General features: G+C 53.7%; 1 protein-coding gene across 9 annotated transcripts in view; it reads right to left on the bottom strand.

The window, feature by feature from the left end:
• Window positions 1-24,830, bottom strand: part of MEF2D (myocyte enhancer factor 2D) — an 87,333-nt gene that overhangs the window by 28,996 nt on the left and 33,507 nt on the right. For all 9 annotated transcript variants that reach the window (XM_030965337.1, XM_030965329.1, XM_030965335.1 and 6 more), the window contains 2 exons: window positions 13,515-13,804; window positions 6,254-6,457 (listed from right to left, as the gene is read on the bottom strand). In XM_030965337.1, the coding sequence (XP_030821197.1) occupies window positions 6,254-6,457; window positions 13,515-13,568 (258 nt within the window). In that variant the 5' untranslated portion in view covers window positions 13,569-13,804. The remainder of the gene's footprint in view (window positions 1-6,253; window positions 6,458-13,514; window positions 13,805-24,830) is intronic.

The raw sequence follows: 24,830 nt of genomic DNA on the forward strand, positions 1-24,830 counted from the left end.
AAAAAATCAAATCAAAGTCAAAAAAATCAAATCAAAATCGAGTCAAAATCAAATCAAAATCAAATCAAAATAAAAAAATTTAAAAATCAAATCAAAATCAAAAAAATTAAAATCAAATCAAAGTCAAAAAATCGAATCAAAATCGAATCAAAATCAAATCAAAATCAAATCAAAATTTTAAAAAATCAAAGTAAAAAAATAAAAAAATAAAATCAAAATCAAAAAAATTAAAATCAAATCAAAGTCAAAAAATCGAATCAAAATCGAATCAAAATCAAATCAAAATAAAATCAAAATAAAAAAATCAAAATAAAAAAAATTTTAAAAATCAAATCAAAATAAAAAAATCAAAATCAAATCAAAGTCAAAAAATCGAATCAAAATTGAATCAAAATCAAATCAAAAATCAAATCAAAATTTAAAAAAATCAGTCAAAAAAAAATTTAAAAATCAAATCAAAATCAAAAAAATTTAAATCAAATCAAAATCCAAAAAAAATCAAATCAAAATCGAATCACAATCAAAAAAAATCAAATTTAAATCAAAATAAAAAAAAATCAAATCAAAATTTTAAAAAAATCAAATTTAAATCAAAAACCCACCAGCAGCCCCAGCATTTTGCCATAATAAATGGAAAAAATTTTAAAATATATTTTAAATTATAAAATAAAATATAAAAAATTTTAAAATAAAACACATAAAATCATGCTGGGTGTTTTTTTTCTAAAAGTGTGTCAAGGAAAGCAGTGGAATGGGGTGGATGTGGCTCTGCTCACCCTTAAACTCAGCTCACAGCATCACCCCTCATCTCTCCCCAGCTCCTCTAACACATCTCTGTGTTTGCTAACCAGCTTTACCTTGGTGGTTTTGCTCTCCCCACAAAACATCAGCCATAACTTCACTGTCTGCGAGACCCACAGCTCCTTGCAGGGTGGGTTTAAAAAAGCCAAGGAGGGGCAGCTGTGGTGTCACCATCCCTGCTCCTGCAGGAAACCCACCAGCAGCCCCAGCATTTTGCCATAATAAATGGCAAAAAATTTAAAATATATTTTAATTATAAAATAAAATCTAAAAAATTTTAAAATAAAACACATAAAATCATGCTGGGGGTTGTTCCCTCCGCAAGTGTGTCAAGGAAAGCAGTGGAATGGGGTGGATGTGGCTCTGCTCACCCATCGCATCACATCTCACAGCATCACCCTTCATCTCTCCCCAGCTCCTCTAACACATCTCTGTGTTTGCTAACCAGCTTTACCTTGGTGGTTTTGCTCTCCCCACAAAAAATCAGCCATAACTTCACTGTCTGTGTGACCCACAGCTCCTTGCAGGGTGGGTTTGCAGCAGCTGAGCCGAGAGGGGCAGCTGTGGTGTCACCATCCCTGCTCCTGCAGGAAACCCACCAGCAGCCCCAGGAAACATCAAACCAGAACAAAAATGCTTCCTGCAAACCTGTGAGCTGGGACAGCGACCCTGAGCTGGGATTGTGACCTCGGGGCTGGATTGTGACCTGTGACACTGCGAGGAGCTGCAGGCAAGGGGATGGGGACGAGCCCCAGGGCTGAGCACGGGGCTGCTCTGCAGCACAGGAAGCACCAGGCTGGAGTGGCAGCAGGACACGAGCCAGGGCAGCGTGCCTTGCAGCAATCTGCTGCTCTCTGAGACAACAAAATGAGAGCTTGGGGACAACAAAATGCCATTTCCAGCCATACGGGCGTTGGCTGCTGCTTCTTTTGGGTTTTTTTGCAAAAAAAAAAACGTGCATCCCACATTTTGAGCTTTTTGTTGAGATGATGTAAAAGGAAAATAATTCTGCTGGAGCGGGAATCAAACCCAAAGATTCCTGTGTTTGGGATCTCTGCAAGGTCTTTCAGAAAAGAACTTTCCTTCTTGTTCCTCCTCTTTCTTTTTGCCAGGGGAAAAAAAACCAGAAGATACAAAGAGGTTTTCAGGAAACCTTTCTGTCACTGGGCTGCAGCCAGCAGAACACAACAATTTCTCATATGGAAGAGATTTAAAAGCAGTTCCTTTACAGCAGAAAATTTTCAGAGAGAACCAGGGAGAATTTCCCATTGCAAAGCCCACCTCAGTCATCATCTGCCCCTCTCCCTGCCATGCTCATTCCATCAGGACCCACTGCACATCCTGCTTTTCCAGGCAATATTCTCACTTCCATGACTGCAGCTCACAGGGGAGCAGATTTCCAGCCCGAAGAGGGGAAGAGAGCAGCAGGAAATGCAGAACATGTGAGAGGAAACGATGCTCGACCAGGATGCAGCCGACTTCCCTTAGAGGAGGGAGCCTCAACCACTCCGGGCTTTGGGGAAGTCTGGATGAGGATAAGGATGAGAATGAGGATGAAGACATTGACACTGGCAGCTGCCCCTGCATTTCAGCACCTCCCCAGCATCCTGCAGAATGTCTGATTTCACACATCCTGGGCAGTGACAACCGCGGGAAGGCGAATCAGGGGAAAATCAGCCCCTCCAGGACACTCAGCCAAGGGAAGGGCAGAAACAGCTGGGTGCCTTTAAGTGGCTCTGGAGCGTCCTGGTGCTTGGTGAGCTCTGCTCTGTCCAAGTCCCTTCTGAGGAGCTGGCACGTCAGCCAGGCTGGCAGGAAACGAGAAGCGACAGCGAGCCCCAAAGCCGGCGTGATCCCGGCTGGGCGGGCACGTGGCACCCAGCGTGTCCGGCCGGGGGCTCAGCTGGCCCCCCGAGTCAGGAAACCCCCCTCTCTGCAGCAGAGAGATTTTCTCTGACTGAAAAGCCTGCAGTAACCAGGATTTTGTCTGGCACGGAGAAGCCGCGGGGGTTGCGCGGCTGAATCCTGCTCCTGATGGACACTGCTGAGCCCTGGCACTGCTGAACCCCCCCTGTCAGCAGCCAGGGCATCCCTCTGGCTGTCCTGAGCAGCCCAGACCCCGCCAGGGGGCTCAGGGACCCTGGCACAGAGCCCAAAATGCCCCTGTGGTTTTGATTATGACCCGTGGAGCAAATTACCAACCTTGTATGAAGATCTGCAAGCCATGACAAATTAAGTACAATAATAGTGAAGTTATCACGAGGTGGAAAAGTAGATTTGGGGGTTTTAGAATGGGGGTTCAGGAGACAAGATGAAGGGATCTGGGTGTGTCCAGCCTTTCTCCTTCTTCTTCTTGGCCTCCATCTTCTGCTGTGATGGTGGCACTTTTGGATTGGTTTAGAGTAGAAGCTCACTGTCTAACACAGGTGATAGGTATTGGGAAGTAATTGTAAATATTGTACATGTAGTTTTTGGTATAAAGACATAACACCACCCCAGGGCACGCAGAGTGCCTGGAACTGTCCTGCTGAGCTGAGCTCGGCAGAACAGGAGAAAAATTTTTATAGATAAGGAACAACAAACAACCTTGAGACTGAGAAATGAACAGCCTTGACTCCTTCTTCGAGTGCCAGGGTGGGAAAAGAGACTTTGGGACTTTTCTCAGGGTCACTGTGACCAGCAGAGATCCCAACAGGTCCCCACAGGGAATGGGCCCCAAAAGGCAGCTGGGGTGTGGAACCCATCCTGAGCTAGGGCTGGGTGTGCTCAGCGTGGAGCAGCTCTGCCTCTCACTGAACATCCAGGGGAGAAACCCCCGAGGACATTGGGATGGGGTGTCCCAGTCCCACCCTCAGATGCACCTCCCCAGCACCAAAAACCAGGAGATCTCATGTTTGCTGTTGTTTTAAATGTAATTTGGACAGAGTAACTCATCCTGCCTTGAGCTGTGGTACCAGTGCTGCTGGCCCCAGCCTGGCAATGCTTGGCTTAGCCCTCCAGAGCCACTGCTCACTCCCCTTCCACCAGAAAAACAAAATCAAGGGACTCCTGCCTCAATTCCTCCAGGTCCTGGCTGCTCCTCATCCTTCCTGAGATGCTGCCAGAGCCACTCAGGGCCGAATCCCTCAGCAGGAAAGGCAGGCAGACATCCCAGGGAAGGTGGGTTGATGCAGCAGCCCCTTGAAATCCACTTAAAATCACATTTGGTGGCAAATTCCCAACCTGGGTTGTCACAGTCTCTAAATGTTCAATTGTGGGGAAGCTTCCAGAATGAGAAGATACTTTTTGTAAGAGTCAAGTTCAACTGGGAGCCACCAAGAAACAGGAGATAAATTGGATTTGTGTGCAGTGGGGACACAGCTGGGCTGTTGGAACCTGACCTGGGCGAGGAGAAGCAGAAATCAGCACCAAGAGCAGCAATGATCTCCTGGGTGCACGGATTCAGAAAACATTAAAAATCTTCGAGCAGCCCCAACCCTGCTCCCGGACACGACGAGGATGAGGAGGGATGCTTGAGCAGCCTCCAAACCTGCCTGCACCCCAGCAGGTTTTGCTCCACGAGAGCTCTGCCAGCAAGCCAAGCCGAGCCCGGCGTGTTTGGGTTTTTTCCTTGCCATGCACCAATATCCTTCCGCTCCCGATGTTCCTCTGGCTGGCTTTGGATGCAGATCCAGCTTTTCATGTGGTGCAAACACAACGTTTCTTTGGGTGCCAAGGACTGTGTGTAACTTGTCGGCTTGGGAGTGTTTGCATCTTGGACCATAAGGGAACAGAGAAGGCTGCCCAAAATGTTTATGGTATTTTTAGGCCAAGACAAATCTGTTCGATGGTGCGAGCGCGGGCTGAGCATCCTAGAAGGGCTGCCAGCATCTGCACAGCAAAAGGGGCATGACCTGCCTCCAACTGGCCCAAAAGGACATTTTGGAACCATTTTCAAGGCCCCTACAAAGCTGTGCTGTGGCACAAGGGTCTCCAAAGCCCAGCAAAGGAAGGCAGATGCTGCGAGATGCTCGGCTCAGCCATGGGGTGAAAACCTCAAGTCCAAATCTCTCAAAAAGACACATTTTACAGAGCATAAAAAAGAGAAAGAAAGCAAGATTTGGGGGTGCAGAGGCAGGCTGGCTTTTTTTTCCCTTCTCCTTCATGAAATCAAAGGCTGAGCACACTGGCCAAGGGGCACCAAAGGAATTCAAAGGCAGAAGCAGAAGCCCAACTCCTCCAGCAGTGCAGGCTGTGCTGCTCCACTCTGCCACCAGCGGCTCTGAGGGCATTAACTGATGCCCATAATGCCACTAATTACAAAGCCAAGCCCTTCATTTGCCTGTCTGTCCAGGTTGAATGGCAGCTGCCCCCATGCTGAGGACCTTGCAGCTCCATCTGCACAGCCACTGTGAGGGAGAGGATGTGACCAAGGACCAAGGCACTGCTGGCACTGTCCTGAGAGCCAAATGTGCCCCATGCTCCAGCCCAGAGATGCTCTGCCAGCACCAGGGACAAGGACAAAGCTGAGCAGAGGGCCACTGTGGGTATCTGAGCGTCTCCTGTGATGCCAGCAGGCTGGAGAGAGCAGCCTTGAAGTGAGCACAGTTTGGGCAAGGTGCCAGTGGCAATGCTGGGCATGGGTCAGGCTGAGAGTGCTTGGGCCATCCCTGGAGACCCACAAAACATAGCCAGACAAGCCTTGAGCAAACCCACCAGCCCATGAGCTTGGCCATGCTTTCAGCAGGCCCTGGACCATCCCATGAGCTTGGCCATGCTTTCAGCAGGCCCTGGACCATCCCATGAGCTTGGCCATGCTTTCAGCAGGCCCTGGTCCATCCCAAGAGCTTGGCCATGCTTTCAGCAGGCCCTGGACCATCCCATGAGCTTGGCCATGCTTTGAGCAGGCCCTGGTCCATCCCAAGAGCTTGGCCATGCTTTGAGCAGGCCCTGGTCCATCCCAAGAGCTTGGCCATGCTTTGAGCAGGCCCTGGACCATCCCATGAGTTTGGCCATGCTTTGAGCAGGCCCTGGACTACCCCACCTGGTCCATCCCACTTGAATTCCCCTGCAATTTGGCCACTGGTGCCCTCCCACAACCCCACTGTGTCTGAATTTCAGGAGGGGGCAATGTCCCCAGCTGCACCAGGCACTTCAGAACAATGTCCCCAGCTGCACCAGGCACTCCAGCAGCTGCCCCAGGCGCTGCCTCCAAATCCATCCCATGGTTTGCCTGGATTCCACAGCAGGGTCCAACACAGCAAACCTGCACCTCAAGCTTCAGGACATCAGGTCACCACACAACTGGAGACAACTCTACCACCCAGAAGGGAGTATTTTCATGGGTTTGCTGAACCAAAACCATGCAAAATCCATCTGAGTGTGGCAGATCTGCTGGCTCCATGCCCTCCCTGCACGCAGAGTGGTCCCAGCCTCAGCCCTGGCCCCACCCTGGGGCACAGCTGGGCCTCACCTCGATGATGTCCGCGTTGGTCCGGCTCTCGTGGGGCTCGTTGTACTCGGTGTACTTGAGCAGCACCTTGTCCATGTCGGTGCTGGCATACTGGAACAGCTTGTTGGAGTGGTTGAAGATGATGAGGGCGATCTCACAGTCGCACAGCACGCTCAGCTCGTAGGCTTTCTTCATCAGGCCAAACTTACGCTTGGTGAAGGTCACCTGAAAGCAAAGACAGCCATGGTGAGAAGCTGTGGCCACGCTGCCAACAGCCCCCAGAGATAAATGGAATGACCACAGGAGGAAGAGCAAAAGGAAGGGGAATGCAGAAGGAATATTCTGTCTCAGTTTCCCCAACTGGACCCAACCCCAAGCTCTCCTCTCTCGCCTCCCTCTTCCCAACGGTTCCTATTGCTGCCTATTTTGGGATCCTCCAAAGGCAGACACTTCACAAGCACAAAGATGATTATCAGCCTTGGAAATCACATATTGCCAAATCAAGAGAAAATAAATTTCAGCAAAATCCCCAGCAGAGCTGCCATCTGTCCGGGGGCTGCGGGTTTTGAAGTGGAATATTCAAGCCATGGAGATCTTGTCCTCGCTCGCTGCAGCTGCGCTGTGAGTGCCCAACCCTGGGGGCCACAGAGCTGGGGCTCAGCACCCCAAAACCACCCAGGGCTGCCCCCTCTCCTGCTCACCAGCCCTCATTTATCCCTTCCCCAAGGGCACCACGAGCTCCCCCGTGCCGCTTCCACCTTGCTGTGCCTTTGTGGGACCTCACTGGGGTGTTCTCCTTTCCTTGCCTGCCCAACCGGGGGCCCCTGCCTGCCCAGCCCGCCCTGCCCTGAGCTGTAAGCAGAGCAGCAGTGCTCCTGGAGGGCTGGCTGGGGGCTGGGGCTGGGTGCTGGCTCCAGCAGCAGCTCCAGCTGCAGGGCAGACGTTGGGCTCTGACTCCCAGCCCACGCTCAGCTCTCCCCACCACACTCCTAACAGGAGCCAGCTGGTGCAGAGGGAGCTGGTTTGGGGCTCCCTGGCCCTGCTGCAGTGCAGACAGAGCTGCTGAGGGTCCCCCGCCCCCAGAACACGCAGCACACTGACGGGGAAGGCACGAGGCCTGGTCAATGCCCTCTCAGCAAATAAAAACCAGAAAAATAAAATAAGAGGCAGGAGGTCATGGCTTTGCGCTAAGTATGGCTCTGGGGGCAAAGCAGCCTCCAGGGGAAGGGCTGGAGATGAGCTGAGATGCCCTAAGGTGCCAAGACCTGCTCCCCCTCCACATGGGAAGGCTCCACTCCACTCTGGGCCTCCACCACAGCACCAATTCTGCAACTGAGCAGCTTTAATTTGCAGAGCTGAGGGAGGAGAGTGAATGAGGCTGCTGCATCCCAGCCACAGCCCATGGAGTTCACCGTGGTGTTACCAGCAGCACCCAGAATGCAGCCTCAGGGTTCCTGCAGCCCTCGAGACAAAACCACGTGTGGCAGGAGGGCAGAGCAGGGGCAGCTCTGGGCACACTTGGCACGGGAGGCTGCTGCCCCTCCCCACCACCTCCCAGAGATAATTAAGCACTAATGAGATTCAGCTCTAATCGCCTCAGCCCCTGGAAAGTGCAGGGCTGGTCCCTGCGCTGCTGTGGCCGCCACGTGCGCCTGCTCTGGGCACTCACATCAATCCCACCAGCAGCACCCCAGTGCACTCTGCTCAAATTAAATCACCTGAGGGCAGCTCCTTTCACCAACAGCTCCCCCTCCCCAGCAGCATTCTGCACTTCTCAGCCACCCCAAAACCTCTGCTGGGGGGCAGCTCCCAACACCAGGAGCTGGCAGTGCCACAGGTGGGACCCAGCTGTGGTTCTGCTCCTGCAGGACAGGCTCGAAAACCAAAACTTATCTCTCTGTGCCCTTCCCCAGCAGGACCTGTCTCCCCGCCCCTTTCCCCAGCAGGACCTGTCTCCCTGCCCCTTCCCCAACAGGACCTGTCCCTCTGTCCCCTTTCCCCAACAGGACCTGTCCCTCTGTCCCTCTGTCCCCTTTCCCCAGCAGGACCTGTCCCTCTGTCCCTCTGTCCCTTTCCCCAGCAGGACCTGTCCCTCTGTCCCTCTGCTCCTTTTCCAAGCAGGACCTGTCTCTCTGTCCCCATCCCCACCAGGACCTGTCCCTCTGCTCCTTCCCCAGCAGGACCTGTCTCCCTGTCCCTTTTCCCACCAGGACCTGTCTCTCTGTCCCCTTCCCCAGCAGGACCTGTCCCTCTGCTCCTTCCCCAGCAGGACCTGTCCCTCTGTCCCTCTGCCCCTTTCCCCAGCAGGACCTGTCTCTCTGTCCCCATCCCCACCAGGACCTGTCTCTCTGTCCCCTTCCCCAGCAGGACCTGTCCCTCTGCTCCTTCCCCAGCAGGACCTGTCCCTCTGTCCCTTCCCCAGCAGGACCTGTCCCTCTGTCCCTGCTGGGGTGGCCTCCAGGCTCTGACTGACCCTCCAAGCAGCTGGAGGAGCCCCAGCAGGAACACAGGAGGCTCTCCACCTGAACACACAGCCCAGGGTTGTTCCTGCAGCCACAGTGCCAGGGACACTCGGGCAAACCAGACCTCGATGGGCTCAGCCACCAAGACTGGAGGCAATGGGGTGAGGCTGAGATGTGGGGTTCAAACAACGGGGCAGCTCTTGGCCTTGAAGAACAGCGACAAGCATGGTTTGGGTTCTGCCCTTGAGCAGTGAGGAGAGTGGGGTCACCTTCCCCAAATCAACCAGCAACCTGGGCAGAGCTCAGAACACAAAGCAGCAAACTGCCCCTCTAGAGATGAGGGGATATTCCCTCTGCAGACAGGGCCCAAGAGCATCCCTCCCTATTGGCACTCCTGCATCTTGCAAAGAAAAGCAAAGATTTGCCATTTAGCCACCACATCACACAAAAGCATCACCCAACAGGGCTTTGTGCATCCACTCATGACCTGGGACAGAAACCTCAAACCTCCCCTGACACTGGGCATGAGCCTCATCTAGAAGAATTAACCTTGTAAGTCTAAGAGGGTAATCAAATCTCATGCTCCAGGGCGTAAGCCGATCACCAAAGGGGTCAGGAAGGAATTACTGCCCCACACTAGCAGGGGATTTTTTGCCTTTCCCCTGATGTAAACCATATTGGCAGTTGCCAGAGTCAGCAGCCTGGCCCTGAAGGACTGATGGCCTGATCTGTTGTGGCAAATCCTCTCCAGTAATTCCTCTAATGACATTAGTGACTCTTACTTGCTCTCCTCCCCTGGTTTTGGCTGCTGCTGGAATTCACGGAATCACACAGTGGTTTGGGTGGGAAAGGATCTAAAAGCTCATCTTGTCCCACCCCCTGCCATGGGCAGGGGCATCTTCAGCTATCCCAGGTTGCTCCAAGCCCTGTCCAGCCAAATATTGCCAAATATTGTCCAATATTGCCAAATATTGCCAAATATTGCCAAATATTGCCAAACTGGCAAGAGAGGAGAGCTTGGGGTTGGGGCCTTGGGCACTTCCAGGGATCCAGGGGCATCCACAGCTTCTCTGTGCCAGGGCCTCCCCACCCTCACAGGGAAGAATTTCCTGATATCCAATCTAAATCTCCCTCTTTTCAGTTCAAAACCATTCCCCCTTTGTCCTGTCGCTCCAGGTCCTTGTCCAAAGTTCCTCCCCAGCTTTCCAGAGCCCCTTGAGATCTCCATGGAGCCTTCTCCAGGCTGAACAGCCCCAGCCTGGCTGCAGAGCAGAGCTCCAGCCCTCAGAGCATCTCCATGGCCTCCTCTGGGCCCACCCCAGCAGCTCCACGTCCTGCTGGAGCCTCTTGTGGGCACCACCACTGCTGAACCCCTCATTCTCCAGGCCATCCCTGCACCATTCCCACTGCTCTCCTCCCCAGGCACGCCAAGGAGCCACCCCAGGGCATGCCAAGGAGCCACCCAGGCATCCCAAGGAACCACCAGGCATGCCAAGGAGCCACCAGGACATGCCAAGGAGCCACACAGGCATGCCAAGGAGCCACCCAGGCATGCCAAGGAGCCACCAGGCATGCCAAGGAGCCACCCAGACATGCCAAGGAGCCACCAGGGACATGCCAAGGAGCCACCAGGGCATGCCAAGGAGCCACCAGGCATGCCAAGGAGCCACCCAGGCATGCCAAGGAGCCACCAGGACATGCCAAGGAGCCACCCCGGCATGCCAAGGAGCCACCAGGACATGCCAAAGAGCCACCCAGGCATCCCAAGGAGCCACCAGGGCATGCTAAGGAGCCACCCAGTGATGCCAAGGAGCCACCAGGCATGCCAAGGAGCCACCCCAGCATGCCAAGGAGCCACCCAGCATGCCAAGGAGCCACCAGGACATGCCAAGGAGCCACCCAGGGATGCCAAGGAGCCACCAGGACATGCCAAGGAGCCACCAGGCATGCCAAGGAGCCACCAGGACATGCCAAGAAGACCCTAGGGCATGCCAAGGAGCCACCCAGGAATGCCAAGGACAGTACCTGGCACAGCTGGGGCATCCAGCCCTGCACTCCAGCAGCTCAGGAGAGCTGACCATGCCCCCTGCCCCCAGCCAGAGCAGGGGATGGCTGCTCTGGGGGCAGGGCTGGGCTGAGGATGCTCCCAGGCTGGGTTTAAGGCAGCTGAGGATGCTCCCAGGCTGGGTTTAAGGCAGCTGAGGATGCTCCCAGACTGGGTTTAAGGCAGCTGAGGAAGCTCCCAGGCTGGGTTTAAGGCAGCTGAGGAAGCTCCCAGGCTGGGTTTAAGGCAGCTGAGGATGCTCCCACACTGGGTTTAAGGCAGCTGAGGATGCTCCCAGACTGGGTTTAAGGCAGCTGAGGATGCTCCCAGGCTGGGTTTAAGGCAGCTGAGGATGCTCCCAGGCTGGGTTTAAGGCAGCGGAGGATGCTCCCAGACTGGGTTTAAGGCAGCTGAGGATGCTCCCAGACTGGGTTTAAGGCAGCTGAGGAAGCTCCCAGGCTGGGTTTAAGGCAGCTGAGGACGCTCCCACGCTGGGTTTAAGGCAGCTGAGGATGCTCCCAGGCTGGGTTTAAGGCAGCTGAGGAAGCTCCCAGGCTGGGTTTAAGGCAGCTGAGGATGCTCCCAGGCTGGGTTTAAGGCAGTTTTGCTGGCAGCCTGCAGCACAGCACAGCAGGCAGGCACACATCAGCTCCTCATCACTGATCCACAGCAACAGCAGGAGAGGGAGGGGAGTGAGAAGGCACCTTGGCTCTGGGGACACCTCAGTGCAGCCTTCCAGCTCTTCAAGGGGCTTAGCAAACACACACACAGGGACTTTTTACGTGGGGAGATAGTGGTGGGACAAGGGGCAGAGTTTGAAACTGAAAAGGGGGAGATTTCGATGGGATATTGGAAGGAAATTGTTCCTGTGAGGGTGGTGAGGCCCTGGCACAGGTGCCCAGAGCAGCTGTGGCTGTCTCATTGCTGGAAGTGTCCAAGGCCAGGTTGGATGGGGCTTGGAGTAACCTGGGAGAGGGGAGGTGTCCCTGCCACGACAGGGGTTGGGACAAAATGGACTTTTAAGATCCCTTCCAACCCAAACCATTCCATGATTCTGTGAGATAAAATATGGGACACCTCTGACTCTGGGGGCTGGATGCTGGCACTGCACATGTCAGCATGGCCCAGGAGAGAGCAGCAAGAGGCTTCTCCCCCTCTCTGCAGCTCCTACCACAGTGGATAGAGCAGACCCCACTGCCTGCAGCAGTCCTTTATCATGCCATGTCCCATCTTCCTGTACGTCCTTTTTTCCCAAAGAAAGGGAGCAGTGAAAATTGATTGCAAAGCTGTGCTGGTGACCAATTAACCAGCTGCTGCTTTGCTGACACCCCGTTTGATCAGGCTGCTGGCTGGGAAGCAAAGCAAGATGTGCTGCACTGAGTTGGAGAGCAATGCTCCCGTGCTGGGTTTTGGAAGAACCAGCCCAGCCAGGGAAAAGCAGCGTCCCCCAGCCCAGGGAACTGGGATCTGGGGACACCTGACATCAGAGATGCACTAAAGCCATCACACCCAGCCATGCAAAGCAACTCCTGCTGCCAAACCCCACCCAGGGCTGGGAGACCTCAGCAAGGGCTCAAGAGCAGCTCATCCCTCAGCAACAGCCCCATCCCTCAGCTGCTGCCTCTTTCCCTTCCCCAAGGTCTATCCAGCCATTCCCCTCCAGCATTACCAATTCTTTTCCATTTGTCTGAACAAGGTTCCAGTCACTGCAGATCCCTCACTCCCCTCTGCACCCCATAAAATACACTCCAGATGCTTCAGTAACCCCTGAGGCCCTGCTTCCTCCTCATGATGGATATAAACAGCCCCAGGAGCAACTGGGACATCAGCAGAAAGTATTTGATGCCCACCCCAGTCCCCACCACCAAGTGAAGCTATAATGAGGAAAATCTGCCATTTCCTATTGTTTTGCTGAGGAGCAATAAAGTGGTTCATCCAATTCTGTTCTCTGACACTCTTTAAGGGTTAGGAATACATCCACACGCTTTTTCACTGGTTTTTTTTCTGTTTTTCTGGAGTGAAAGTGGCAGGCAAGAAGTGTGGCAGGCCAGGCTGGACTAAAGGCAGAGGCTTGGATCTGCTGAGCCAAACTCCAGGAGCACAGAAAGCAAAGGGAGCTGCCTGGAAGTCTTGTGGTAATGGGAAATACATGGACAGAGTCCTCCCAGAGCAAACCTGGGCTGGCAAAGCGCTGCTGCTCCAGCACTCCAGTTTAAGGAACATGGAAATTTGGGAATAATCTGCTGGTTTTTGTTTTCCCTCTGAGATACATCAATGCATTCCTGCACACATGCACATGCGTGTCTCGGGCTTGGCTTCAAAAGAGCCCAAGGAAAAAAGCCCTGGAGTCATTTAAGTCTACAATTGAGGGGGGGAAAAAAAAGGGAATAATTTGAGTTGTTTGCGTTCAGCAAAATGGATACTTGTTGTGGCTGTTTTTTATTGGAAAAACCACATGGAAAATGTCAACTGAAATATATTTTCTGCAAGACAAAAATAAAATTAAAAAAAAAAAAAAAAAAGGGGGGGGAGAACTAACGAAGTGGAGAAGATACTTTCTTCTGGAAAAGCACTTAGATGGAAACAGCTCCAGGAGCTCCAAGGCGAGGAGCAACGCCTTGGTCCTGGATCCGCCTGGATCCGGCCTAAATCTCTGCTTATTTTATGGATTGGGAGAAGCACAGCTCTGGCTGCCCCAAGTGGGATGGAAATGGTCATTTTGGAGCCCCCAAGGGAAGAAGGGTGAGGAGAGGCAGCAGGGACACACAGCACTGACCTGCCGGTTGCGCTCGTCCGTGATCCGCTGGATCTGGATCTTTTTCCTCCCCATCTTCTCGGGAAATCCTCAGCACAGCCGGGACCACTCGGGCTCAGGGAGGGGAGCAGCAACCCCACTTTAGAATGCTTGCATCAAAGAGCCTGGGGGCTTTTTCTCTCGGACGGAAAACAAACCCAAAAAAAGCCAAAACAAAAAAAAAAAAAAGGATTTTGGCGCTGCTCAGTTCATGGTACCGTCCTGCACAGGCAGATCCAGCGGGGATGAGATGTCAGCAGCTGCTCAGAAACCTGCAGAGAGACAGAGATAGCAGTGAGACTCTGCTCCCAAACCCCATCCAGGCCCAGCACCCCACCAGCCAGCCAAATCCCACCCCCAGCTCAGAGTGGGCTCTGCTTCTTTCTCCCACCCAGCTCAGGGCCAGGAGAGCTGCAGAGGGATTCATTTATCCAAACTGGTCTCCAAGAAGCCCAGGGATGGAGGCCAGGAGCACGCATGGCACAGGACACACGATGCTGGGTGAGGAGGAGGAGGTGGCAGCAGCGAGCCCCCGAATCACTGCTCCTCTGTGACACTCCAGGCTTTTTTCTTTTTTTTTCTCTTAATAAAGTCATAAGCAGTCGAGTGGCTGGTGATTAGCTCGGGCAATTTAAATCCGTCTCCAGTTTCTGCACTAATCTCCAATTTGGAATTTTGAAATGTCTTTATTTGATTACTTGAAAGGAACCTTATAACCAGGCACAGAAACCTAATTTTTATAGGGAAGGAGGACTCTGAAGGCAGCTGAGACAGCCTGGCCTTCCACTGGGCTCAGCCACAGCTGGACACTGGGTGTTTCCGTGTACCTGGGGGTTGTCTTGTGCCCAAAACTCTCCCCAAAGGGACAGTTCTGCAGGTCTCAGGGGTTCCCATGTTAATCTGCATCCCCCAGCACCAGAGGCTGCATCCAGATGTACCAGGGCACCTCCTGGCACAGCCCCCCAGCCCATCTCCTGTCATTTTCCAGCACTGCAGAGAGGGGACAAAGAGGGAACTTCATCCAGTTCATTTTCCACAGGTACACCTTTCTCCCTGCTCTCTCTCTGAGCACTGGATAACAGCAGTGATAACATTGCATTTAAGGCAAGGTGCCCTGTGCCAAGACCCAGGCAAAGGGAAAAGCCAGTCCCAAAATAGCTTCCTATCTGCCTCAGCTTGGCAGTCCCCAGCCTTGTCACAAAAAGCATTAAAAAACCCCAAAAAACAGGTTTTTCTCCCAAACCTATATCCCAAATTCAAAGCAGCAGCCACAGCCAACCTGACCAAACTCCTCCTGCTCCTCTCCCACCCAGAGCACCCCCAGACCTTGGCCCCATCCTCACCTCCTCATCAGACCATGCTCCAACCAAAAACCCAAATGGTCTCACTCCCACACTCGGTTTTGGGGTTCACTGAGTCATGTGAGTCATTCTCTGATTTTTTGGGGGTAAAGTTATTCATCATGAATAACTTTATTATTGGTTATTCATCAACCATGTTCTGTGGTTTCAGTGCAGGAGAACAAGGAGTCTTTTCCCCATCCTGACATCCACAATTTGCCCTCCAGGGAGGATGAGGTATGGGGAGGCCAGGAAGAAGACCAGAGAGATAAAGGGCAGCAAAACCTGGGGTTTTTATCCATAAATTCCACCAGTAAGACTCTTTGCAAGGACAGATCATACAGGGATGGCATTTAACTCTTGAGTCATTATTTACCAAAATAGGTGCATGTTTCCTTCCCAGCAGCAAAACAGGAGCAACCACCCAGCTGTGAGGAGCACTGTCACCATGGGGAACACTGAGCCAGTGCCACAGGCATATCCTTTGGCTGCTGCTCCCCATCCCACTGTGGGAAACCCCAAAAAGACAGGTCCCAGAGCATCACCAGCTCTGGGGCATCCCCAGTTCCAGAGCATCACCAGTTCTGGGGCATCACCAGTTCCAGAGCAGCATCAGTTCCAGAGCATCACTGCTCCAGCTCACACCATGTGAGTATCCCTCGAAGGTCCGTGATACAGCAAGAGCCAAAAGGAAAATGAGGATTTTTATTTCATCCACCTGCAGTGTCCTCTTGGTATTTCCCTCACTGTGAGCCCACCCAGGAGAGAACCCACAGCCCAAAGGCTCAGAACCAAGGTGAGGATTTTGGAAGAGGAGGAACTTTTTGTCGGGTTTGCTTTGCTGCTTTTCCCTTCAGAGTCGCCACTTCTCTAAACTGGCTGAAAAATATTCACCTTCAGCATCTTCAAAACCACCAGCAGCAGCACAAAGTAGCAACAGCTCCTCAACCAGACACAGGACAAGATGCTAATTCTTTCCGTGTGCTGCAGCTCTTGGACAGAGAAAGCCTCTGAAAGACAGCGGATTCACTGTCCAAACCAGAGAGGAACTCTCCAGAAGCAACAATAAACACTGCAGAACAACGGGCAGTAAATTTAAACTGAGTGAAAGGAAACATATTTTAACACAATTTCGTTGTGGGACTTGTTCACAGGATGCTGTGGCAGCCAAAAGCTGCACAGTGCTCAAAGGGATGGGATGTTTGTAGGGATGAGGAAAAAACCCCAGGGCTGCTCATCCCTGCCCTCGGCCCCACACCAGCTGGTGTTTCTTGCATGGGAGCAGTGGGATTCCAACCACATTCCCCAGGCCACAAACACACCCCAAGTGTTTCAAACCAAATCCCCTTTTTCAACCACCAAACCAGGTTCCTCCTGCCTCTCTGAATCCTCACTCTGCATCCTCAGCACCTTGGTCCCAGCCTCAGGGTTTGCTCATGCTGCTGGATCAAGTTTTCCACAGGAAAAAGGTGACTTCACAGGTTTTTGCTCATCATCATGGGGAGAAAAGGAGCTGCCATGTGATGCTCTTGACCCCTGTACCCTGCACCAGAAGGAGAACACCCCAGGAGGAGGGCAGCCCTTGGATGGGGTGAGGAGGAGGGATGGAGAAGAGCACAGCATGTTTGCTGCCCTCTGAATGCACCTGACAGAGGGGATTTCAAACCCCTCCCTTTTCCCTTCATGGAATTGGGGTTTTGGGGTGAGTTTATTTGTTTTCAGGTCGGGTTTTTTCCCCCACCATATTTTTAAACCCAGGTATTTTCACGTTTCCTGCCCAGGTGGCTCTTTCAGAAGGTCCAACCACTGGTTTGAGTTTCTGAACAGCAGCTGGAAGAGCAAGAAACCTGGAGAGCCGCCCTCATCTCTGCTGGCACTGCTGCTGGGGCTCACCCCAACCCAGGAGGATCCCCTCTGCCCCCGGGGCTCCCTCTCCTTCACCACCACATTGCTTTGGCTCCCTGATTGCCCAGACTGAGGCACCAAGATCAGCCAGGACCCTCCTCCGTGATCAGGTGGAATTTCAGCACCTGAACCCTGCACAGACAAGTGCCCAGAGCACAGGACTGCTAAATAACTTCTCACTTTTAGCGTCTCAAATGATTTTCTATACAATAACCCCAATCATTAAATCATCATCTCCTCCTTCTCAGACAGCAGCTTCTTCCTTTCTCCCGAGCCTCCCTTTCCAAGGAAACCACCGAGCATCCCAACTCCCACAGCCTGCCAAGGAGGGTCCAAGGGCATGGAAAGGGACCTGCAAACCCGCTGGAAAAAAGCCACCCTGACCCTGTTGCACTGGCAGGACTCTCAGGCAGGATCAGGGAATTCAGCACGAGAAGCTCAGGGCTGGAGGAGCTCCCCCCTCCCCGCACTCAGCTCGCACAAGTGTGACTATCACGGCAATTAGCACACATGCCAATTAACTCCGAGCAGGTGCTGGTTAACTCTGTGCTGAGTAATTCATCCCCGGCTCCCAGTAAATTGCTCCAAATTGGAGAGACAGGCGAGATAGCAGAGTTAGCATTTTGCAAATGGGGGGAAGAAAGAAAAAGCGCAGAGGAATCTCAGCTGGGATATGTTTTTACAAAACAAGGAATCTGGGGGGCTGAATCCCCAGCTCCGAGAGCTGAGGACACAGAGGAGCTGATATCTCTTTCAAGTCTTTATTTCGGAATTTTTTTCTTATCTACTGTACAGATTTCTGATCTGTTTCACCCACTTCTAAGTGGTTTCACCTTTGCTTTGCTCAAGCAGCGGGAGGCTCTGCACTGCTCCAGAACTTGTCACTTTTCCAGCCCCACGTTTCCCTGGGCACAAGCAGGGGACACTGAGAGTCTCACATCCACTTTCTACAGCCATTTGCTATTTTTAATATACTTTTATTGCATCCCTTTTTAGTTGCTCCTTACTAAAGTTAGCTCGACACACCGCCCCTCTCCAGAGCAAAGGAATTCTGCTGCCCTTCCTTAACACCCCCCTTGCAGTGCTGTGTGCTCTCAGCACAATGTCAGCTGAAAGAAACCAAACCTTGGCCATGCAGCTGCAGAGGCAAGATCAAAAAGATTAATCTGAAAGCTTCGGGAAGATAAATAAAGGCAAATAAACGCATCCTTTCCAAAAATGTATTTTCCTTTGGAGCTCTTTGCTTTTCCCAGCATGTGGCACCGTGCTCCTCAATCCACTCGTGCCCGTGCAGGAACACACAGCAGAGCCAGTGACATGAGTGAGGGCAAAATTGGGATGGGTTGGCACCAGTTCAAGGGATGTTTTCCTGATCTCCATCCCCAAAACAGGTCCAGTGCAATGGGGACATCCTTGGCTGCAAGGAAACCTGCAAAAGGAGCTCCAAAGGACATCTGAAGGTTGGGAAAAGAAGAAAAATGCTGCCCTGTGAAGACACAGCTCATCTTATGGAGGCACAGAAAGTCCCAGTTGGAAGGGAGAAATGCAGGTGACAGGCATGGCAGATCACAGCCCAAGCCAGCAGCTGCTCTCTCCAGGCACCCAATGCTCTCACTGAGGGACCAACCCATCTCTTACCCAAGATTTGCAGCAAACACATCCCCAAGATGGGTTTTTCCTTAGCAGGATCCATCAAATCAAGGTCTGGCTGGGAGTAAGGGGAGGGTCCTTCCTGCCACATTCCCCCCAAGAAACAGGAACTGAATTAATGGACCCAAGCCCAAGCATATTTGGGGGGGGGGGGGGTCAGGTTTATCCACATACAGAAATGACAGCAATAAAATGTCCCAGTCCTGCAGCTTCTCTGTGGGAAAAAGGTCATGGCAAGGGAGCTTCAGCACACACCCTGTGGGCAGCTGGCGTACAAGGTGCTATAGAACTCTAGAATGGTCTGGACTGGACAGATTCTTAAAGCTCATCTCATCCCACCTCTCTGTCACCCACTCACAGGGACAAATTTCTTCCCAGGACCCCATGTAACCCTGCTCTCCGGCAGTGGGAAGCCTTGCTCCATCACTCCAGGTCCTTGTCCAAAGCCCCTCTCCAGCTCTCCTGGAGCCCCTGATGCACTGGAAGGAGCTCCAAGGTGTCCCCAGACTCCCCTACAGCCCCAGCTCCCCCAGCCTGGCTCCAGAGCAGAGGGGATCCAGCCCTCAGAGCATCTCCATGGTCTCCTCTGGACTCACTCCAGGACATTTGTGTTCTTCCTCCTGAGCTGGAGGCAGCACTGCAGGGGTGTCTCACCAGAGTGGGGCAGAGGGGCACAATCCTGGCCCCTCACATGCTGTGGGACAGCTGGGCACAGCAGTGGCTCTCCAGGCTGCCAGCACTGACAGCTGGGCCATGTCCATCTCCTTGTCCACACCAACTCATCCTTGCTGTCCACTCACAGCAGGACAGCCCAGGTGAGGAATGCAACCTGAGCTGGCCTGCAGTGGGAAGTGGATTGCACCACACTGAGCCCCTCCTGCCCCTGCTGGGTGGGGGAACAGGCCAAGGGGGGAGGAGGCAATGATGCTCCTGAGGTGACAGTGGTGCTTTGGAGGTGGCAGTGGTGATTTGGAGGTGGCAGTGGTGATTTGGAGGTGATAGTGGTGCTTTGGAGGTGGCAGTGGTACTTTGGGGGTGGCAGTGATGCTTTGGAGGTGGCAGTGGTGATTTGGAGGTGATAGTGGTGCTTTGGAGGTGGTAGTGGTACTTTGGAGGTGGCAGCAATGCTTTGGAGGTGGCAGTGGTGATTTGGAGGTGGCAGTGGTGCTTTGGAGGTGGCAGTGATGCTTTGGGGCTGGCAGTGGTGCTTTGGAGGTGGCAGTGGTGCTGTGGAGGTGATAGTGGTGCTTTGGACGTGGCAGTGGAGCTTTGGGGGTGGCAGTGGTACTTTGGAGGTGGCAGCAATACTTTGGGGGTGGCAGTGGTGCTTTGGAGGTGGCAGTGGGCCTTTGGAGGTGGCAGTGGTGCTTTGGAGGTGGCAGTGGTGCTTTGGAGGTGGCAGTGGAGCTTTGGAGGTGCCAGCAATGCTTTGGAGGTGGCAGTGGTGCTTTGGGGGTGGCAGCAATGCTTTGGAGGTGGCAGTGGAGCTTTGGAGGTGCCAGCAATGCTTTGGAGGTGGCAGCAATGCTTTGGAGGTGGCAAGAGCAGCTGCTGCATCACTCCTGCCACAAAGCTGCAGCTTTTACCTCGAGAAGCAGCTGCATGGAGAGGTGAGGTGGCCCCAGTGCCCCAGCAGCCCCCAGCCCAGCTGAGACCCTCCACCTGCTGCCAGCAGCCACAAAAGCAGCTGCAAATAACGAGCAGCTGCAGCTGAGGTCTCTGAGCCTCACCTTGAGGACACCAAGTCCTGCACTGACAAAGAACGAGGCACTTCCCCACCCGTGGCCAGGGCTGGATCCCATCCCTTCAGGACATGGATTTAGCTCAAGCCACCTCTTGAACCCGCCTGTTTAACTGCAGTTCTTGCCTTCCTGTTTCCTTTCTTGCTGCCTCTTGTGAGCTAATTGTTGTTTTTTTAACATATCCTCCATGCTGACACCAAGGACTTTTAGTTTCCTTCTGTGTGGTTTCTGGATCAGCAGGACTGACTTCCTTCTCCTTTGCAAAGCCCCTTCCCTAAAACACACACAGCCAGAGCTCATGTTCACGTTGCTCTTCCTCTCTGGCAAAGCCCCTGGCACGGTGCTGTGCCATGGGGGCAGCGCTGCCAGGGGAATGTGGCACCCAGGAGGGATGCAGCACCCAGGGATGTCCCTGGCAGGGCAGCAAGGGAGGTGCCAGCGAGTCCCCAGCACCCTGAGGGACTCCAACCCGGCCAGCTTTGCATTGTTTAGCACCTCTTTATCTCCAAACCGAGATAAAAACCGCACAAACATGCTCGAGTCTCCTCCAAAGCTTCTATTCTGGTTTCAGGATGATGCTATCTGGGTTCCTGTGTCGAACCTCCAGATGCAGGCAGGGGGAGGGGAGAGGAAGGCGCCCGAAACATGGCTCCAGAGCAAAGCTCCTGCTCACAAACGCAGCTGCCTGACCCTGCCCGGGGCCAAATCCCACTGGCCAGGCAGGTGCCAGCCCAGTGCTGAGCTGCCAAGCCTCCTGCACCCATGGCAGGGATCAGATTTCCCTGGGATGGGCAGCCAAAGCAGCCCCAGTTGCTCCTGCCAGCTGCAGGTAGCTCAGGGGAGCAGCAGTGAGGCTGGATTCAGCCAGGCCCCCAAGGAATTTGAAAGACACACACATCTATTCCTGACCCAGATTCAGGCACTCTCTGAAGAAAAGCAGATGCCAACCGTGCAACCAGCTCTGCTGAGCTGTAACAAAACCTCACACGGTGCCAAGCTCGGCACAGGCTGAGGCAAAGCACAGCCCTGATGCTGGAGAAGTGGGGTTGGCTGAGCAGGGATGGGTGAGAGAAAGGATTTGGGGGAAATTATTAAACCGGGGTTGTTCTTCTCTTCCCCTGCACTGTGTGTGCCAGGGTGGAGTCAGAAAACATCAGCACAAGGATGACAGTCCCAACACCAGCACAGGGTGACAGTCCCAATATCAGCACAGGGGGGATGACAGTCCTAACATCAGCACAGGGATGACAGTCCCAACATCAGCACAAGGATGACAGTCCCAACACCAGCACAGGGTGACAGTCCCAACACCAGCACAAGGTGACAGTCCTAACATCAGCACAGGGTGACAGTCCCAACATCAGCACAGGGATGACAGTCCCAATATCAGCACAAGGTGACAGTACCAACACCAGCACAGGGTGACAGTCCCAATATCAGCACAAGGATGACAGTCCCAACACCAGCACAGGGTGACAGTCCCAATATCAGCACAAGGTGACAGTACCAACACCAGCACAAGGTGACAGTCCCAACACCAGCACAGGGGTGACAGTCCCAATATCAGCACAAGGATGACAGTCCCAACATCAGCACAGGGTGACAGTACCAAGCAACATACAGCACAGGGATGGGAAGTCCCAACATCAGCACAGGGTGACAGTACTAACATCAGCACAGGGTGACAGTCCCAATAGCACAAGGATGACAGTCCCAACATCAGCACAGGGATGGGGATGTCAGTCCCAACATCAGCACAGGGTGACAGTCCTAACACCAGCACAGGGATGACAGTCCCAATATCAGCACAAGGATGACAGTCCCAACATCAGCACAGGGTGACAGTCCCAATATCAGCACAGGGATGGGGATGACAGTCCCAACACCAGCACAGGGATGGGGATGACAGTCCCAACACCAGCACAGGGTGACAGTCCCAACACCAGCACAAGAACCGGAGGCAGCACCCAAAGCAGGAGCCCTGGTGCCCTACAGCCCAGATCACAGTTTCACCCCACACCACAGGCAGCCAGGGATGCCAGCACATCCAGCACAGCACATCCAGCACATCCCAGACTGGGGATGGGCTCTGCACAGGCAGGGTGACAGCCAGTGACCTTCTCTGCACTGCCAGCATGGCCCAAGGCAGCAGAGCCTGGAGGGGACACAGGGGAAGGAGGCTGGGCAGGAGCTGCACTGGCAAAGCCACAGCCCTGCCTGGTGCTGTCCAAAAGCCAACCAGGGAACCCTCACCCAAGGTAAGGATCCAGTTTCAGGAAGGAAAAGCCTGTGGGACCAGGACAAGTGGGGACTTGCAGCCCCTCACACCACGTGGCTGCGCAGAGAGGCAGCTGCTCCTCTCTCCTGGAGATGCTACAGGGAGGGACGAGTCACTGCAGGGCTTGGAGCTCAACAGCAGGGCTTGGACAGCCCCCTGCTAAAGTGACCTTCAGAGCACCCTGAGAACAGCAGCCAAAGGCTGATGCAGCTGCCAGATTAAGCCTCACGACCTTGAGCAGTGACCTTAGTGGTGGCATCCTTGCAGCAGAGGTCACCCACCACCCTGAGCCTGACTGTGGTGCCCCAGGTGGCTCAGCAGCTTCCTCAGGTGTGCACATCCAGGCTGGGAACCCTGCATGCCCCGAGGGCTCCCCAGCATGCACAGAGCTTCCCCTTCCCCAGTGGTACCAACTGCATGCACAGGGCAGCCCTGTGCCATCCCCATCCTTCAGCCCCATCTATCCTCACTCCCAGCCACCCTCATCTCCTTCCACCTTTCACCCTCCATCCCCAACCACTCCCATCCCAATCCACCTTCACACCCAGGGAGCAGCAGCCAGACCCCCAAAGCTGCTCCCCTTCCTCCATGTTCTCTTTCTCTCACCAGCTCCAGAGGTGCTCCCTGGGGGCTCCCCAGTATGCAGAGAGCATCCCCTTCCCCAGTGGTACCAACTGCATGCACAGGGCAGCCCTGTGCCGTCCCCATCCATCCTCCAGCTCCATCTATCCTCACTCCCAGCCACCCTCATCTCCTTCCACCTTTCACCCTCCATCCCCATTCACCCTCCATCCCCATTCACCCTCCATCCCCATTCACCCTCCATCCCCATTTACCCTCCATCCCCATTTACACTCCATCCCCATTCACCCTCCAGCCCCATCCACCCTCCATCCCCATCCACCCTCCATCCCCATCCACCCTCCATCCCCATTCACCCTCCAGCCCCATCCACCCTCCACCCCATCCACCCTCCATCCCCATTTACACTCCATCCCCATTTACCCTCCATCCCCATTTACCCTCCATCCCCATTTACCCTCCATCCCCATTTACCCTCCATCCCCATTCACCCTCCATCCCCAACCACTCCCATCCCAATCTCACCCTTCACACCCAGGGAGCAGCAGCCAGACCCCCAAAGCTGCTCCCCCTCCCCCATGTTCTCTATCTCTCACCAGCTCCAGAGGCAGACACTGGGGGTAATTTTTCCCTCTGCACTAAAGTAGGGTTTTCTAAATGATGGGAAGCAAGAGCCCATTATCCAGCTCTTGTTGCCCACCCCCACGGCTCCCTGCAGGGCATGAAATAACCACCTGCCAGCTCCCCGGAGCCCCTGCGCCGTGGCAATGAGATCTCAGCTTCCCCTGTCACTATTGTCAGAGCAAAATTTAGATACCTGGTAATGAGGAGGTTTAATATGACAGATGAGAGGTTGACTCATTAAAAAAAAAAAAAAAAAAGAGCAAGAAGGAGAGGGAGCTGAATTCGGGGTTGGATCCTGCACTTGGTAAATCAGGAGGTTGTCACAGCTCAGCCTGCACTGCTGGGGAGCAGGAGGAGGAGCTCTGCACCCCAAACCATCCCCACAACAGGGACTGTCACTGGTGCTGAGGCCACAGGGAGGAAAGGGGAGCCATGGGCATGGCTGCAGTTTTTGGGGCCATCCAGTTCTGCTCCCCTCCTGCTCTGGGGTGGGGGGATGTGAGCCCAGGAGAAGCTGCAATGTTTCACTCTGAGGGTTTTCCTCTCTCCATGAACCCCAGCAGCACCCCAACATTGCCTCCACCCTCCTTGGCACCCCTTCCAGGGCAGCCTCACCATGGGTCAGCATCACCACCGTGGTCACCAAGGACACGGAGGGTTTGTCACACAGCACCCAAAGGGACAATCACTGCCTCCAGCTCCAGCACAAGGCAGGATCTCAGCACTGGCACCCACTGGGGCTCCCAGGGGCAGCTCAGCACCATCAGAGCAAAGCAAATCCCTCCCTGCTGGGAATTTGGGGGCTCTCCATGAAGGGATTTCCTCCAGCAGCACAGGGGACAACTGTCTCTCCTCCTGGTGGGTTTTACCCAAGGGAAATTCCATCAGACCCAACTGCTGCTCCAGGCCATGCAGAGAGCAATGGAAACCCACAGCAGCCCCACAGGGCACAGCTGGGAGTGAAACTGTCCCAGGGGAACTCTGCTCTTCCCTCCTGTGTCAGTGGGATGGGGACTGGGGGAATGTCCTCAGCACCAGCCTGGCACATCCTCCTGCTCTTTGCCCAAGGGCACTGTGGCACAAATCATGAAATCCTAGAATGGTTTGGGTTGGAAGGAAACTTAAAACTCATCCCAAGGTTGCTCCAAGCCCCATCCAACCTGGCCTTGGACACTTT

The sequence above is a fragment of the Camarhynchus parvulus genome, chromosome 25 (genome assembly GCF_901933205.1).
Source record: "Camarhynchus parvulus chromosome 25, STF_HiC, whole genome shotgun sequence".
In the NCBI taxonomy this organism is placed as follows: Eukaryota; Metazoa; Chordata; class Aves; order Passeriformes; family Thraupidae; genus Camarhynchus; species Camarhynchus parvulus.